At 38.9% G+C, this 18,955-nt stretch overlaps 1 protein-coding gene across 3 annotated transcripts in view; it reads right to left on the reverse strand.

Annotated features, from left to right (window-relative positions):
- Positions 1-18,955, reverse strand: part of Bgb (core-binding factor subunit big brother) — a 72,750-nt gene that overhangs the window by 17,881 nt on the left and 35,914 nt on the right. For 2 of the 3 annotated variants that reach the window (XM_083138520.1, XM_083138518.1), the window contains exons 4-5: positions 2,385-2,501; positions 1,283-1,417 (exon numbers count right to left, since the gene is read on the reverse strand). In XM_083138520.1, the coding sequence (XP_082994646.1) occupies positions 1,283-1,417; positions 2,385-2,501 (252 nt within the window). The remainder of the gene's footprint in view (positions 1-1,282; positions 1,418-2,384; positions 2,502-18,955) is intronic. The other variant, XM_083138519.1, reaches the window with a different exon arrangement.

An 18,955-nucleotide genomic window follows, 5' to 3' on the forward strand; every position in this document is an offset into this window, starting at 1 on the left:
TTGCAAATGAGCCTCTGTGCCATATATTTACTCTAACACTGTATCTTACATAGGATTGATTGATATAATGATAATAATAATCCAGAAAGCAAAATATACTTTACATCCTTGGGCAGCGGCGTGCCCAGGATTTCTGAAAAGGAGGGGTTATGTATACTTTTCTTGGTGTCAGCTTTCATTTTGTCATATTTTCCTACCTTTGACGATCTTTTTTTTAGGAATACTTGGCCAAAGGGTGGGGGGGGGGTTATAACCCCGGTCAATCCCCCCTTGGCCACTTCACTGTCCTTGGGTATATAGGGGTATATAGTCAGGGTAAAAACCGTCGCTAAAGGATGTTAATTCAGCAAAACAAAAAAGACACCCTTATGGACACCTGTAAATATACTCCCTTGCATCTGTTTTAAGTTTGAAGATGAAGCTGGTAGCGTCGAGAATGCTCTGACCTGATGAAGATGCGTACAACTTACTTTACTGTAGCTGACATCCGTTGCGGAGTGGTTACGACGGAAGAGGTCCCGGGTTCGAATTCCGACCCGCTCATGGATATTCTTTGTGAGCGGCCCTTCATCAATTTCATCATATCATAACTCATCCTCATCGTCGCGATCAACCAAAGGTGGCGGAAATGAGACACTAAATAGCAAAAATCACATCATGTTACTGTAACTAATAAGGACAGCATCTCTCGTTCTTGGTAAGAAATGGAACGGTGTGCAAAAATTGTATTTGGTGCATATATTACTCCTCTTTGTCAGACAAGTGTGAAATCCATTTTCCGTTGTTTGGTAAACTATGGAAGTCTTTTACAACTATCAAATGTTAAACTAATAAAAATGTGTAGCACGTAAACTCTTTAACTTTCTCCCACATTGAGACTTAGCAAAATTTATTCTTTATTTACCATTCCAACGAACATACATAAACACAAGTAACATATCATTTTCTTGCATTGCCTGGAATGTAAATAATAACGATTTATTGCACTCAGCAATAAAACTATACTAAATACAACTAACATATTACTTTTCCTGCAATGTTTTTGTACATTACAGAGGTATCCAAAAGTAAAAAAATATGCTTGCGTATTGATTAAATTTATTAATTCCACTTTCTATTAATTTACATACTTTAATGGTCCGTTTATTACAATTTAATTTGAGCACCTTGTGCAACTCTACATACATCGAAGCGATATTCAATCTCATAACAAAACTAATTAACTAATATATTTAGTCTACTTATTTCTAAGAGGTGATTATAGTGAATGAATACCACGTGCCATGTACTGCCTCACCTCGAGGTCCGGGTCCGTGGGCCTCTCCTGCTGCCCTCTGTACGCCCTCTGCTTCTCTTCGAATTCCCGCAGCCTCTGGTTGTAGCGCTCGATTTGGTCGCGAAGAATAGAATCCTCAATCTGCAACGGAGAAAAGCTTGTATTGCCTTCATGTCGTCAACCGTATCAATGTTGTGCTGGAGTATATTTAGAGCGTTTGTATTTTTCTATTTCTTCCCAGCCTCGCACTTTAACCTCATTGAAGGTACGTTTAGAGCCTTCTTTACCAACAGGTGTAGTTGTAAAATGTTAAGGCTGGCTGACTTCAGCCAAGCCGTTCTCGATATATCCTTTCTTTTCGATAAACCGCTATGGTTTTCCGAATTCTGAAAAATTACACATGCTTGGAATTCTTTCTAGAGCAATAGTTTCATGGCTATCAGAACCTATTAAACTGTTGGAATATCTAAACGACAGCGATAGCAAACCTCACAAAGATTCACGTAAATGTTCTAGAAAGAAGAAAGAAATTCTAAGCATATGTGCATTTTCAGAATTCGGAAAACATAGCGGTTTTTCGAAAGGAAAGGAAACTTGCTCAGGTCTTTCTTCATATAAGTTTTACAACCTTGCAATATATTACGTACATTGAGGGCAAATGTACATGTCTTGTCACTAACGTGCGTGGTTATAAATTGTTTATGTTTGACCCGTGCAGGAGTTTTTGAAGCCTTGAACTTTTATTACACTGAAAACACTTTCTTTACACATGTAACTAACATTTGTGGTCGTAAATTGCTTGAGTTCATGTGCAAATCCGTTTACAGCCTTGCACATTTTAGTAATTCACTGCACTTTACAATTCTTTAATTATTTTTTAGACGTTGTTTTTATTTCGTATAAGGGTTTAGTTCCTCTGTGAAGGGAGGATGTAGCATTCAGTACTGATACACCCACTACCGTTTTAACAAACAAACCATTTTGCAGAAATTGGAAAAATAATATCTCCCCCCCCCCCCCCTTCGAGTCATATTTCATTCTAAAAAAAATGCATTTTCTGAGTGAAATTTCCCATGAGCTGGCCACACTGAAAGTTACTGCAACTAACCTGTGCTTTGTCCTCGTCGTACTCCAGGCAACCGACGCCATCCAACCTCTCGAGATCGATCCAGCCTCGCCACCGAACGCAGACGCCGTTCATGATGAAATGAGATTTCAGGTGGACCTGGAACAAAATGGCGGCGATCAGCATCACGTTCAAATTTTCACAAGAAGCACATTCACGATAAGGGTTCGTAGAATATACCTAATTCAAGTTACATGTGTTTTGAGCATTGTAAACAAGAAATGAAGACAATATGGCCTACACTAATGTAATTTATTTGCGTTTCTTCATGTGCGAGCCGAGGGCTGCACACTTTACGTAATTTTCTCAATGTATTATTCGGTACAGAATTTTAAATATTATTGCATTTCGCGCCTTCTCATGTGCTATACATAAATTTAAAGTAATACCACAGATTATCTGTGGTAATACTATTGATTATGAATTATTATTGAATTATGTCCCCCTTGTATGGCAAAGTAACGATAACGTATTACTTTTTCCAAAGTAACGTACCCAACTCAGTTGTAATTATTGTATTCTATTTCGTGATTAATCTTATTTTTTTCGGTAATTCCTTTCTTGCATCTTAATTTCTTGATTTTCCTCCTTCGTGTTTACCTTCAACGCTGTTTTACCCTACAATACCCTCTATAGAACGACCACAAACAAAATAACCTTCGGTCAGTATCCTTTGCGCATCTTCCCCTCCATCCGTTCAGATTGAGGCACGGGTTTGCATGTTCCACTCTGCCTCTTCCTTCCAGGCGATGCACAGGACATGCAGTTCTGCGCATGTTCTTTTGCTTGTGGTCCCACTATAATAAGCTGTATCATCTTGTGTAAATTTTCTCCCCAAATTTTTTACTATTAATTTGCCGTCTAATTTGTGTACTCTATCCATGGTATTCTTAGGGTTCCTCACAATCAGCACCTTAAAATTCCTCTGTTCTGTCACTTGAATTGTCAGTGTTTCACAACATTCCATATTAATGGCCATGTTTCACAACATTCCATATAAATGGTCAATGTTTCACAACATTCCATATAAATGGTCAATGTTTCACAACATTCCATATAAATGGTCAATGTTTCACAACATTCCATATAAATGGTCAATGTTTCACAACATTCCATATAAATGGCCAATGTTTCACAACATTCCATATAAATGGCCAATGTTTCACAACATTCCATATAAATGGTCAATGTTTCACAACATTCCATATAAATGGTCAATGTTTCGCAACATTCCATATAAATGGTCAATGTTTCACAACATTCCATATCAAATTTTTCACAATGGAAAGGTTAGCTAGAAGAAGGGCGTTGCGTAACTCAGAAAACATAGTTTGCAGACAATTGACGAAATCTGCCGGAATATAACAATTTTTGTGCATATTGTAGGCAAATAGTTTTCGTTGATTACCTCCAAACGCCCACAGAGGAAGAAAAGCGATGTATAAGAAAACTACATTTTTTTCGAAAGTTGTAAAAAAATGCTTTTTGCTTTGCAATCCTTATGGTTTACTGAATAGCCCAACAATGCTCTTCTGTAGATATGGATATCATTATTATTCTTGCCTCACTTGGGTCAAAGATGATTGGCTTATATGTTGGCAGTTGGCAGGGACATGAGTGGCCCTTGAAAACGGCTCCCCATCCACCCCGCTGCGCAGATTATGAAAAAGTGTCACAGAGTTTTCCATGTATTAAGATGCATGTTTCTGGAAACTGTTGAAGTGAAGAGGCTCTTGCGTTGCTACACAATAGAGGGAGAGTGCTCTGGCATGCGGATTGCGAAAAGTGATTTTTCAAACGGTCTCTGGCAGCGCATGAAGGACTGACCATGGGGGTCACGACATCTGGGGTAATTGATAGCCGCCGTTGAAGTGGGCTCGATGACACACACAAGCGACGAAAAATGCTTGAAGATATTTTGGCAATGTTTCCCCAACAACTGAACGGTCGAGGGGTTCCCCAGGTACGCTCTCCTCGGTCTTTGTGAGTGGGCGAGAACTTTAAAAAGCCCCCTTCCCTCTGCTTCGGAAAGGGACCAGAATCCTGTCAACGGGGGGAAGGGGGAATAGACCCCCCCGGCAGGTTAGTGTGAATAGCCAAGGGCAGTCACGGTCGCCGGTCCCTGCCGAGCGGCACAAAGGCCCCTTCATCTATCAAACAGCTCAACACCCAGGAGCTTCTGTAGCAAAGTCAACCTCGCAGAGGGGCGACCCAAAGCCTCCTCTACCCTACCCCTCCGGAAGACAGCAATTTAAAGTAGGCTCCAAGCCTACTTTTTCGGAGACAACAAAAGCCTACCCTCTGGAAATTCGTCCTAATAGATTCATTTCATCCAGACTTGATACTTTTTCCTTTTCTATGCGTAAAAGAACAACCAGTAAGTAGTTAAATGTAAACGCTTGGAAGTTATTCTTATAATACTCTTGAAAATAAGTGGCATACTCAGAGAAAGTGCAGATGCTAAGCGCACCTAGGAATTTTTATGGGAGTTTTAAACTGCTAAAAATCAGTTTGAATGCAATTATGAATAGGAAAATGGAAGGAATTATTTATATGGTCTTACTGTAATCAGTCCAAAATAAAGGATTTGACTATAGATTAAACAGATGGTCAACCATTCGGATACCGGAGCCAGAATTTGATTCCTTTGGAATCGAACGCCCATTCTTTATAGTTCTGGCCCCTTCTCTCTTTGATGCGCTCATGCCATTATTTTCGTTTTTATTATTGCTGATACTGTTTTAAGCACGTTCGTTTCATGTAAAACAATAGAATGTACTACATTCAACACTTGTTGTTATTATTATTGCATGACGAAATTGTGGTAATTCTGCCACCTCAAAGATATCCAGTTTTAAATTTACCGATAGAGAATAATGCAAAGACACATATATACAAACTAGAATTAAGTCTATTATTTCTTAGCGAACTTTTCTTTTGAAATGTTTTTATTTATAGTCGTACTATAACACTGATATAAATTTATTTATAGAGTGGAAGGTGTAAAAACTTTACTCAGGCTGAAAAAAAGTATCCAGGGCGTTTTATTGTTGGGCGATGGCCAACTCTACGGATGGTACCGCGACAGTTCGACACTTGTCGTTTGTCTATCTGGATTGTCAAAACTTTGGGGTTGAATTTTGATGTCAGTTGAACAAAGTAATGTGGTATAAAAACCGAATGCATAAATTTATCTTTACTGAAAGTAAGAAGATGAACTATTATTATTTATTGTGCGATTTGCACCATGTGCAAGAGAGTGGATTTGTTAAATTGAATAATTGTTTTAAATTGTATGTAAGTAACAACCTTATACTGAAATCAGTGGTACAGTCAACGGCAAAGATAATGGTATGCAAATTGTCCATCGTTATTTTCATTACTTTTTATTCTGCATCCGGTGTTGTTTTAAGGAATGAAATTATGTTGGTGCTAAACAGGCATTGCCCTCTGCTTATTGACGTCTTTAATTCAATTCATTATCATCATATTGTGCAATACAGACCGAATGAAAATGGTGATGGACAATTCGCCTACTGTTTCTTTTGCCGTTGGGTGTACCTGCTGATATAATTTCAATTCGTTAACGACTTCATCGAAAAAACTATCAAACCAGTTATGTAAGAATAGTGTCTACAAGCATCTAGTGGAGAAATTGTTAACAAATTTACGCTAAAGTAATTAGAGAATCTTCAAGAATGAATGTAAGAATAATTTTAAAAATCTTATGCTGATGGAAAGTCATACATAACTGAATATCTATGTAATAAAAGATTTTTAATGCCCTGAGAATTACGCTGCAGTATAACGCTTCATATTCTTGGAATTTTGAGTTGATGCATGTAATAATTAGTTAAATATGTTACAGACAACCAGGTTAGATCCATTGTCTAATCTATTTCAGCTCAAATTGCCTCATAATATCTCACTTTCGAATTACACAACAGCAAAGGATGATTCCTTTTTAGTGACGTGGAGGTACGTCACAAGATGTAAAAAATTTTGAAAGCTTCACAACTAAATAATTTTACCAAATTATCATTTGAGTGTATTAACATCTAATTTATAATTGCTATTCGTTTGTAAAGTTGCTCGTAAAGGTAATGGTAGGAAGTAAAACGAAGTTTCTTGTCAACTACAGTTTTTTTTTTCTGTGCGTGCCTCCAGGTGCGTTTCTGCGTAGGTAATTACTTATGTCTTTGCTGTTAACAAGCTCCAAGCAACAGCTGACAGGGGTCCAGACAAAGCAGTGACCATGTCAAGTCGCAAATGAGCCCGTTGCCAGCAGCCTCGTACTGGTAAAACACGACATAATTTTATCGTCAGTCAACCCCCAGCTTGACTTTTCAAAGCTCTTAACAGTATTAAGGTCACTTCATTCATTCGAAAAAACGCCAACAGAGGGCATTAACGTGGGTCCGCTTCATATGTGTGGCAAACACGGTCCGGTCAGGCGGTATAAAAACAAAAGAGGCGCGTTATAACAACCAGGTAGTTTAAACAAAAGAAGAGCAAGAAGATGAAAAAGGCGTGCAAGGGACCCCCGTTTCTCCCCTTCCTCTCTTGTGTTGCTGAAGTCACGTTCGTAGTTCTCACGACTTTAGACGTCATTTATCACTAGTTTTTCTCGCTTCCTCTTTTTCCCCCTCTAACGCTTTCTTTTCTTCTTTGCCCTCGTGCCACAAAAGAAACCTTTATCTTTGTCTTGTGCATACATTTATTCTGGCTTCAAATGCAAGTTGAGACAAATTGGTGGTACCTTCACGCAGGAATACAAGATCTATTTATTCGTTAAACTCTGTAGCCGAAAGAACAAAAGAGCGTTTAAACTATGTACGGAAGAAGAAGAAGGGAAAAGAACGAACCGGTGAAGGCTACATTTATTTCGGGTGCTGCCTGTGATGAAAAGACCACGGGGCCATTTGTCAGCTTAATTTAAATGTCTTGAAGATATTTACCCGCCAGCAATGCACCTCACGCCCATCTCTTGCTTCCAAATGACGGACATAAAACTCGGTCGTGTTATTCAGGTTCCGTTTGTAAGTCTGTCTTGGATTGATGTTGATGATACGAGACCAGAATTTCCGTAATTTCTAGAGATGGTAAAAGAATGTCAAACGAAGTCATCAGAAGTAGCATCAAATTGAAAGTGAATATAAAAAGAATGTATATTACGACGCAGGAAACCCAGTCTCTATAAACAATGATAGAACAGGATCAAGAATTCTATCTTGGGAGCACAATAACGAATGATGCAGGAAAGAGATTTTAAAAAACAGGCAAATAAGAGCTTTATCAGAAGAAACTTCCAGAAGCATAGATCTAAGATAAGGAACAGGTTCCTAAACTATTCATCTGGAGCACAACGCTAACATGAACATGAACGAAAACCTTGGATAGGTGGTGCTATGACATACAACCAAAGAATTTTTAATATCAAATGGATAGATAACACACGAAGATAGACTGATAGACGCTCATATCAAGAGAAAAAATGGGGGAATTGGTCATCCCAAGATGCACAATAGTATGGCATACCCTTAGGAAGAAGCTAAAGAAACAATCTCATGATCGAAACCTTACCAACATATCATTCAAACGCGGAAGAGAATTTAAAGATTCAGAATTGAGAAATAGATAAATATTGGCATTTATCGAATTGTGAAGGAGTCCTAGAATCCCCCTGAAAAACCAAAAACAAAGGTAATTTGCAGATAGAGATACCCTTCTTTGTATTTGTATGGTACTATTATAATACTTAACAATCGATTGTAATCATCATTTAACGCTAAGATTGCAGATTTGGATTATGTATGTGGTGCCACCGTTCTGATGAACCAATTTACATGATCACTTTATACTGCTGTGCTATTTTAGGACTTTCTCACAATAATAAATGTTATGGGAAAAGCATGAGAGGGAAATCGAGGTATATTTTAAGAACTTCAATTTAGAGTGGTGTCTATTACAATGTATGAAAAACAAAATATCCTCAAGTGCTAGTGTTAAAAATTTAATTTCGGCTAAATAAATATATCGGGCTGAATATAAATGACGTTAAGATTGAACCACAGATATCAAGTACTAAACCGGAAAATATGCATTTTTACCATCGGTCGATACATCACCTCAATGTTTATCTGTGCTGAACCTGAAAGTAGCCAACCTTGGGCTAGATATCTGTCAGTTCCTGTAGAAATTATATGAAATTGTATCCTTTTACCTGATTCAGGAATTGTGTTCGGACTGAACAAAATGGAGAGCGGGAGACAGAGAGGGCGCGCGAACTTAAGGAATGTATTTTTCCATATTTAGTTATATGTAGGTCAAAGTGTGTCGTTAAAACAACTACTTAGTGTACTTTTTAAGGTATATTTATTTTTTAAAAAAAGAAACATTTAAATTTAAAATTTCATTTTCAGGATGACAGTCTTTCCACAAAAATTTGTCATGAGGGTAGTTGTATTACTGAAAAGTTATGATGAGTAATAAAGAATATGTATTGTATGTGATGGCAGAAAAAAATCAGGGAGGGGCGGGTCCGTGGTTTCCCCTCCCTGTTTCGAACCTTGCTCGGGATATTTTGCTATCAGTAGGAATTAAAAGTTCTCGGAAAGTCTCATTCAGCCTAGATATGAACAGCAGAACAAAAGCGAAGCGTGGAAAAAATCTGACGATAAGAACTGACTTTGTGACGTACACAAAATGCTACGACCAGTTTAGCCTGAAACTAAACCACGCGTGGCAAGAGACAAATCGAGTGAACGTTGGAGCGTGTCGTGTTGGCCGGCTCCTGTGTTTTCAGCCGGTGGAAAGGGTTGTATGTCGTCCAACTACAAGCGACGCTCTATTGTTACGCCTTTTGTTCCCGAGGGACATTTCATCGACAGCTGTCCGCCAGCATTTTTGCTGAATAAAACACGTAATTCTTCAGATAATTTCTCCATGCCTCCTTCTTCGGAAAAAAAGAGGCGACAATAACTCCCGCTTTGGGGAATTTCGATTCCCAGCCTCGCAGGACACTTTATAGCCGTTTTCTGGAAATGAGTCTGTGATAAGAGGGAATATCCCGGCCGGGATGAAAGGGAGGGGACCCTTTGCCTTTTGATTCGGCGAAAGGGGTGAGGGTGAAGAAAGGAGTAAGTGAAGTCGAAAAGGCTTCACGCCGATTTGCAGCTACAGCGACGCATTGTGGAGGGTAATGGCCCCCCGCTCAGGTGCCACGGCGAGCGAAATGCAATTACAATTCGAAAAGCGCGAAGCAAAAAAGGGGTGAACAAAAAATGTTAACTTGATTCTGAACTGCGCATCCCCGCTGTGCTGCCATCTATTACCAATTAAACGGGGCGTGTTGCGCGGCCCTGCAGGCAGCATATGTCCAATTTAATGAATCACGCCGAGGGGGGTTGACCCCCTGTTCTAAACATGTTGCCCTCTCGACTTTCCAGTGACCCTTTATGAACGTTCACATGTTGAATTAGCGTCCGTCGGTGAGAAATGGGTTCCTTCGGCATCTTCGTGGCGGAACCTCCCCCCCCCCACTTTTTTTGTCACGTCCAGCTGTTTCTGCACACTGTTTCTTTACTGGTATTTTTGTTAGCTGCTCCTGGTCGTTCTTACAATGTGCACAAGCTGTCTCTCTATCAAAGTACTGCATGGCATAGCTATTCGACTGACTCAAGCAATAAAATTACGTTCACGAGATAGCTAGTTCCGTAACACAAGTCGTTCAAGGAACCACCCCTTCTGTACGAAATGTGCCCCAAAGCGTTGTCATTATTGTATCAGGTCCGTCACTATTCAGAAACTTTATGCTGGAAAGCCAGTCATATTAATATTGTTGTTAATATCGCTTATTAAGAACTACATTGTAATTTAGTCTCACATAGTGATTCTGGGTTTTCCCACAGTTTACGTTTATTCTACAAGTCTCGACCAATTTGACAGATGGCGCTGTATTGATAATAATCATAGTGGTAGGAAAAATATGTAGTGTGCAACAAGGTTATTAGAATTATGTAGGTCGTGTGCACATCATACCAAAAAAAAAATAGATTGGTCGAATCAGAAACGTCCGTATTTTTGTCAAGGGACGTCATATTCTATACAAAAAATGTCTAATCTCCTATCTACGAAACCCTATGCATCTGGGTTTACGAGTGTCGTGAAAATACAGAAAGTGTGGCCTGAATGACGAGAAATCTCTTGTCTCAGATGATAAGTAAGCACACATTCTGGTACAACTGTTTACAGAGTTCTTTGAGCAACTGATCAAAATTATACACTAACTCGTCGATGCGCCACAATATTACGTATTTATTTAAATTTTCCACAAAGTGGCATTGTTAGATGGGGCCGTCACAAATATGACGAATAAGCATAAGTTGGTACTGGATGATTACATGTAAAGATCAGTCACGAGAGTTGGAATTTATGCAAGCGAGTTATGCCCTAGATGACATCACACCAAGGTACTGAAGTATAATCATGCAGTTATATGCATTAATTCTCCAATAGGGTGTTAACGTGCTTTCAAATATCCGTAAAGAACGTCAGTGCAAATTTCTAGGCCACAAACTTCGTCATTAACGAATGCTTCACGAAATTTCCGAATAAAGAATTGTCACAAGGACACATTTACACAAATTCAACCGTTATCGTAGCTTACATCAACATTTGAAACAAGTAGTGTTAAAAAAGCACAAGTACAAATTATTCCCCTCTACTCCTCTTGTTAACTCAAAAAACAGTTACAATATGTTAATTTGTCGTGCATGAAAGGTCAATTCTGACTTGTAGATGGCTTCTTCACATTATTGGTGAAAGTTGGAGTAGTCTTTACAAAGAGGGTAAACCTGCCGGGAGGAGCAGAAAAATGGCTGTTTACGGATACCATAATGAACCTTTCTGTTGGGGGAGACACCTTCCTTCAATGCCCACTCGAAGCAAGAAAAGAATCCTTTCCCTGTTCCCCGTTTACGTGATGAGACGCCGAGGCAAAAGATTTGCCGCCCTGCAGGTGGCGTCCGACTACCATTTACAACCGCCATAAAACTCAGGAGCTTCCATCTTGTTAACTGCTGCCATACGTCCAAAAACGAACCCCGGCCATAAACTGCGCAGACCCAAGCCTGCTGCTTCGGCACAGAATTCAATAGATCAACTCCAGGCATATGGTTCATGGGTAAACAAGAAGACCTTCAGTCACCAGCGGCTTCACTTTTATTCTAAAATGCTTCTTCTTTCCGACAGTGATGCACTTTCGCAAGTATTGAACCTCTGCAATTTATTTTTTGGGTACACATACTTGCTTTGCAACTGTTTTTACCAACTACATCGTGTTCTATATCGTTACTACTTTATTCTTGGAACAGTCAGTAGCATTATAATTTTAGACTTGAAGTAAATAAGGATGTAACTGCCATTTACAAAATTTCGAGGAAAATGAGTTTTATTGAATGGATGCTATTTAGTGAACAACTTCCCCCACAATTCATTGCACCGTAATTCAGGCAAAGGTATCAGATCCTGCGTTGAAAACACGTCGGGTAAGCATTGTGTGTATGGTCTATCCCGAAATGGTTAAGGTATGATAATAGTGATATGAGGAATGTGTACTTTTTACCTTTTTCGAAGCGCTACAAAGTCCTATACAGGAACGTCTCTGGACTTTGATTCTGCTTTATGTTACAGTGTACAGTCACGGACACTTCTCCGTTGTCGCGATTCCATTGAAAGTAAATGAGATTATTACAACCAAGAAGTGTCCGTGAGTGTACATGCGCACCATTTCCCCGTAAAACCTCAAATTTGACATATAATGACACTTATATACTTATTTACTTCAAGTCTACAATTTTGTACCTGCGTTACTGCATTCTGCAAGGAAAGGAATGATCGATTCCGTTCTTTGTCTTACAGCGGACTATCACTCAAGGCAACGTCACAACCTACCAGTCGAGACCACAGAAAACAGCTGGTTTGAAGGACATAACATGTGTTACAGCTTAACAAGATTTTATGTCGTTCCACCTGTTGTACGTACCTAACAATTGCATGGCGAGAAAAGCTGTTCTTGAATTCCCTTTACAGGTTTGGTGTTACTTTATAACTATGTAATACTTATCGTGAAAGAGTGAACGTGAAGGGAGATAGCGGCGTTGCGACTATTACAATAATTCATGCACAATCTCCCAACGGCTAGGCTTCCCACATATTGTTACCTGTGTATATTCTAATTCTATAACCGGGATCCAAGATGCTCTGGATTTATGCCCTGTGTAGCCGAGACTTTTCGGAAAATTGTCTTGTTTCGGAAAAACAAAACTCATGATATTTCTAATTCTGAAAATTTACAGCGGCTTTCTATTTATTCAAGAGCATTCAGATATGACATATATCTGGCGGAAGCAAATGCCATAAAGATCTCTCGAATGCTCTAGAAAAATCTAAACAGATGTAATTTTTCAGAATTATGAATGTCATAATTTTTTTCGAAAGTCTATACATGGTAACAAATATCCAGCAGACCATCGTGAAGACAACTGTCGAGATACGAAAAATGTTTAAAGACAGATAGAAGCGGCTTGCTGTGACCACGAGAGGAGTTGGGTGTATATGTAGAGCTGTCCATAGTTCCATTTCCGGCTAAAAGATTGTTAGAATCACGGGGAGATGCCAAGTACTGAAGATGATAAACAAGTATTCATAGTCCTCTGCCGTTACAAAATTTCTGGGCACGCTGTTGGCAATGCGTGTGTCACGCAACGAGGAGTCGTGCCATAGATTTTTATTTTTTACAAGACTCATGTATGTCAGATGAACCTGCAGTGTGTTTGAAATATGAGACTGTTATTGAGAATTGTCCAATTCATGGTTTTATTCTTTAATTATTATTTATTCAACTATCCCCTTAAAAATTACCGAGTCTCTTGATGGCTTTCGTACAACTCTTAAGACCTCTCGGATTTGTGAGAGTGGTGGTGGAGTGGTTAGCGGTACGACGCCAGTGGTCACGGGTTCGAATCCCGGTCTGGGCATGGGTGTTCTTTGTGATTGTCCCTTCATCAGTATCATCACTCCTGTCGCGATTAGTCAAAAGTGGCAGAGAAGCTACGCTACGTAACAAATATCAAATCGGATAAGTGCAAACACGACAAAGGTTTTACCTGCCATTGCTTTTGCATCATCAAGGCAAATTTCAACAGACTTGTTCCTAAATTCTGTTCATTTCAGAAATTATTAACTTTAGTAAATAAACAGCAATTTGAATTCAAAATAATTATGTTAATTTCTAGAACTAGCACATACTTGTAGAAAATTTTACAATACAATAATAAACTGACGGGTCTCCAAAGCAAAGCGCACCGTTCTACGAAGCCAGACGTCTCAGGATTGAACCAAGTGTAAGGCATAAGTGTATCATTGTATTTGTCGCATCACCCATTCCATTAATTCACCTTTCATCCTCATAGTCGCGATTAACCCAAGAGATAGAACATTTCGGGAATATAAAAATAGCCAATAAAATTTGCATACAAGGCTTGATCTTTTTCGCATTTATTTTGACTTCCAAGGAGCCTCTAATAATTATTAAGCGCCCCCCCTACGCAATTGTTTTTTTCCCCCTCTCTTTCTGTTTGTCTGAATGTCTCTCCTCTTGGATATTTTAGTGCAAACAGCAGGCGCATTATCCTTCCCCTATAATACTGTAATTTGCAAAGTACGAATCCCTTTCACGCTCTAGTTATGCAGAATATATAGTATGGCATGGGGTAAGCCTGCATCAGAGTAAGAGAACTTGGGATTCAGAACACCTGTAGGCCCGTCAGCGCATCACAAAGCAGTGCTTGAGTTTTATTGGAAGAGAAGAATCGCTGAAAAGTTGAAAAGCAAATGGGCTAGCTAGCTCCTCGTCCTCACATGCGTCAGTTAGTGCTTTATGCTACGCTTTTGCTAATGAAAAAAAATTCCTCCCTTGCAATTACTTTGAAATGGGGTTTCCAATACTGGCTTTCCCGTTTTCCCTCCCGAAGAATCCCTGCTGCAGGGAAGCGCTCGTTCCCCCAGCGGACGGGTAACGATTTGCGGTTTCGCTGCCATGGCGACCAGCGCCATTTTGTGTCAGGGTTGCCAACTCTATTGCTCCAACTGCAAACCTCCATTGCTCCAACTGCAATGTATTCGAACTGAATCTTTTAGTGCTTAGTGACCTAAAATTGACGACGTGCAATACAGAAAATAACGAAGGGTATCTTTGCTTCGAATTTAAAATGTGTTCTCTTTTCACCATGTTCTTCATCAGACAAAGGACTAATAATGATAATAATAATATTAATTCTGTCCACGCGACGGGTTCCATCTGAATAACAAGTAGTATGCCAAAATATGTTGCATTGTATTGGGTCATTTTTGTCTTGAGGACAATGAAATGTCAGGTTATTTTGTTGAAAAAGTGCATAATGTTTACAATTGTAAATTGGGCCTTGGGTTTGTCAATATCTCTTGGTTCGAGGAACTGCACAAAGAGAGTGAGATCATTAGAATTCTTCATTCTTGAACTTTAATGGAATCCTAGTCTAAATTATATTTGTTAATAGATTATTTATATGTATATTTATAATAATTTTTAGATGCTATAAACCTATTTATTATTACAACTATGCAGAAGACATAGATAAGTATGCAATGAACAATATCCACAAAGTTTAAAGCACTAGACAATGGATAATGCCTAATTAACATTGCATACTAATATCCAAAAAGCTTTAATTTTTCAGAATGTAGGATGTCAATATCAACCCGATTCTTTCAAACGAGGGATGTTATTCAAAGCGTTGCCGCTGAGACGGCCTAAAGTATCAGATTAAAAGGATGATATGTAATCAGGAAACTGTAGCAGCTAAGACAATCTGATCTTCCACCCCTAAGGGTGTACACTTCCATTCGTTGACCTCCATGAAGGACGAATGACAAATATGTAGCACTCATTAGAGATATTATACATAAAACTCAAGCATCATTACCGTTGTAAATATAATGTCAGAATAAATATAATATCTAATGGTGTTACTTTCTGAAACTTACTTCTGATCAACTAAAAAAAACGTAGTTGGAAACACTGCTATTGCGAAACAATCTATCTGGCAACGCCGTGCTGTTCTCCGAAGATGCAGTGAAATAAAAGCGAAGAAACAATGAAGAGAGACTGCAATAAACGAAACCGAAGCCCGCGCAGAAGATGAATCGCTTTTTTGTGAGATGTAAATTAGTTCGCGGACCTTCGGTTCCAACATGGCGACCTGCTGTAAAACTCATATTCTCCGCTCATAAATCAGCCCCGACGACGCCCGCACCTGGTCGGAGCTTCACGATGCTGCGAGCAATTAATCTCTGCGAGCGACAATGGGATGAGCGAACGCTCCCCTCGTCTTCTCACAAAGCTCCCTAATATTGAGTCAATTTGTCGGCCACTTGAGCCACGGCTGATTGACGGAGCGGGACTCGCCCCAGCCTGCAAGGGCCACGAGGGTCACATACTCGAGGATCGCGAAGCAATTTGCAAAAAAAATTGTCTCCTCTCTTTTTTCACTGACTCTTCTTTTACATCCAAAAACTAAAGACATCAAATCTATTTCGTGCACTAAAGTGTGTGTGTGTGTTTTTCTTTGTTGTTTTTATTTTTGCCTTTGCTAATAATCAAGTTTACAGTGTGATGCATTTTTGCATATCATTTGTAAATGTAACACCAAAGTGCGTCACATAATGCAAATGAGTATTATTTCTATGTCCAACTCTGTACTTGAATGCATCGATTGATGCGTTTTTGAGGTACCTTCCTGCATCTTTCCCGCTGATGCATTTACTTTTTTGCGTGTATGATGAATCAAACACGTATCTACAAAAAAATCTCGGGAAATGTTCCTCACATCCTAACCAAGTGCCTAACAACTCCGTGTATTATGGGCAACGCGAAGAGCAGAAAAAGGTTTATTCGAAACACTATTTCTCGAAAACAATTTGAGGCATTTGAATCAGTTTTATGGTAAATTGATTAGAAGGGATGAATCTTAACAGTGAACATTTATCTTCTTCATCACTTCTATATTTTAAAAGATATTAGCTGTCAAATATCTCAATATTTTAATCGACTTTTAGAACCTGATTCTAAGTTAATATAAAACTTGAACCTTACAAGCCTTTCTTGCATACTTTCTGAGGAAATTTGTATTACAGAATATATTCTTAACCACGTATAAAAAAAATCAGTTTTACAAAATAAATATAAAATGGAAGATTTATAGAATATGGAAGATTGTTAGCTCTAGTAGATGAAAATCCGAGTCCCTGATTATCTATCTACGTATACATGCAGATCATGACAGTACAAAAGTTATTCATTCCCATCGAAGCAAGTTCTCATCTAAGTTAAGTGGAAATTAAAACTTCATATCATGCAATATGCGATAAATAAGTATTTTGCTTGTTTAACTTCGTGGCAACTCTTTCGGGAAGTTCTGGGTCTCTGAGATGTCGTAGTGGTAAGGTCGTCGTCAATATCCGGTGAAAGGATCGGATCTCACTTTAAACTATGTCCTGTTCCCGATTAGCCTTTCTCAGGCCCGTAGCCAGGCAGGGACCAGGAGGGGGGAGGGAGCTGCCATCAGCCCCCTTGACATTAGGTGAAACTATTTTGTATAGCCTACTTTGTTTGCAGTGAAGAGTGAAAATGTAGACAGCTCTCAACTTTAAGGATAAATCCACAGAACATGAACAATAGCTATTACTAGAGCCCGGAAGTTCAGGCATTTATTTTCGTTAAAATAGGCAGGCAAAAAGGCATTTATAATGTGGTAAATAGGCACTAAAAATAAAAAAAAAAGCAAAATAAACCAAAAAAGGCACATTTAGAAGTCGCTTACTTTTATCTATAATTTCTGGCAAAATGTTAAAATCGAAATTGCGAAGAGCATTTCAATTTTCTCCGTCTTGATTGCACATAGCTACAAGGTGCTTTTTAAGTTCTCAACATTCATTGATAGTCGTCTGTCAGAGAGAATGTTTTTCATAATAGAAAATGATCTTTCTACTTCGACAGAAGTTATTGGAGCATACATATAACAAGCTAATGTAGCTGGACTCATTTTGGTAACAGCATTTTCACCTTTTAGAATATCACAAATTGTGTTCAATTGTTTCAAGTCCTCATTTGCACTCACTACCCGTTAGCACTTTTCCGCAACAGCTGACCCCTTTTCTCCTGGCACTTCCATCATCTGCTGCATAGATTCCTCGAAGATTTTCATGGATGCTATAATTGTAATTCTCTGGCAATGCACCATAATGTGCAAAAGTAAACTTGAATAGCACAGGAGTTTTTTCACTTTACGAATTGAAGCCGCTTCATTTTCTGGAAGAGCATCGATCACCTCACTGATTTTTTGAAGGTTGTTAGCATAATATATAGCTGCTGATATCCAGGTTCCCTATCTCGTCAAGACTGGTTGCTGAGGTAAACTAAGCTCAATCGCAACTTCCTAAAATTTTCGGGTTCGAGAGGGAGATTTCAGAAATATTTTCTTTGTGTTCGAAATCAACCTGTCTACTTCAGCAGTCAATCATGCACAAGAAATGTTAACCGAAAGGCAATATCCTGACAGCATGAAATACTTTTTTCTCACACTTTTCTCCTTCAGTAATGTTGAAACATGCGTGAGTTCAATATTACTTAAATAAGGCGAAAATTATTCACATAATAAACGGAAGAAAAATAAATGCCAACAACGTTTTTGGGAGAAAATTAATTTATATACACATTTTATTTTTAAAAAAATGTCAAATTTCATTGAAAAAGGCAAAAAAAGGCATTATAATTAAAAATAGGCATTGGGTTCCCAAATAGGCAAAATAGGCAAAATGAAAAGGCTTCCAAAACATTCGAAACAACATAAGAAACGTATATCCGGAAAAAAATTATCAATATATGCAATAGATAAATAGAGGCATTTTGCCAAACTTCCGGGCTCTAGCTATTACATTCGCTCATCTTGTTTATGAGCTGAAGTCTAAGTAGCTGCAAGCAGTGGCGGCGATTAGCGGGAGGCGTCGGGGGGCAGTTTCCCCCAATTTTGCCCCCGCATTATGCTAAACCTTATCTACAAAGGGAAATATACTCCCCCCCCCCAGTTTTGGCACATTGTGTCCCCCGGTTTTGGAACTCAATCGCCGCCACTGGCTGCAAGTATTTGGAAGATTATCTAGACTTTGTAAGTTCCATCATAGGGGAGCTTCCTTATCTGTATCTTCACAGTCCCTGTTGCGATCTCCTGTTTAGACAGAAATCTGTGACTGTCATCATGCAAATTCCCTTCGCATCTGCATCAAAGGTCAACTGCTCCCAAGTTTTGGGAACGAAGGGGAGTTGCATTGCTTCGGTCGGGGGTGATATGTACTGTTGGTACTGCGAGTGATTTGTGCAATTTTTGTGTGATATAAATATCTGTATCATATAAAGTAGCATGGAGCGTGTAAGGGATGATCTCAGCATCAGAGAT

The sequence above is a fragment of the Lepisma saccharinum genome, chromosome 17 (assembly GCF_977018435.1).
Source record: "Lepisma saccharinum chromosome 17, izLepSacc3.1, whole genome shotgun sequence".
Taxonomy (NCBI): domain Eukaryota; kingdom Metazoa; phylum Arthropoda; class Insecta; order Zygentoma; family Lepismatidae; genus Lepisma; species Lepisma saccharinum.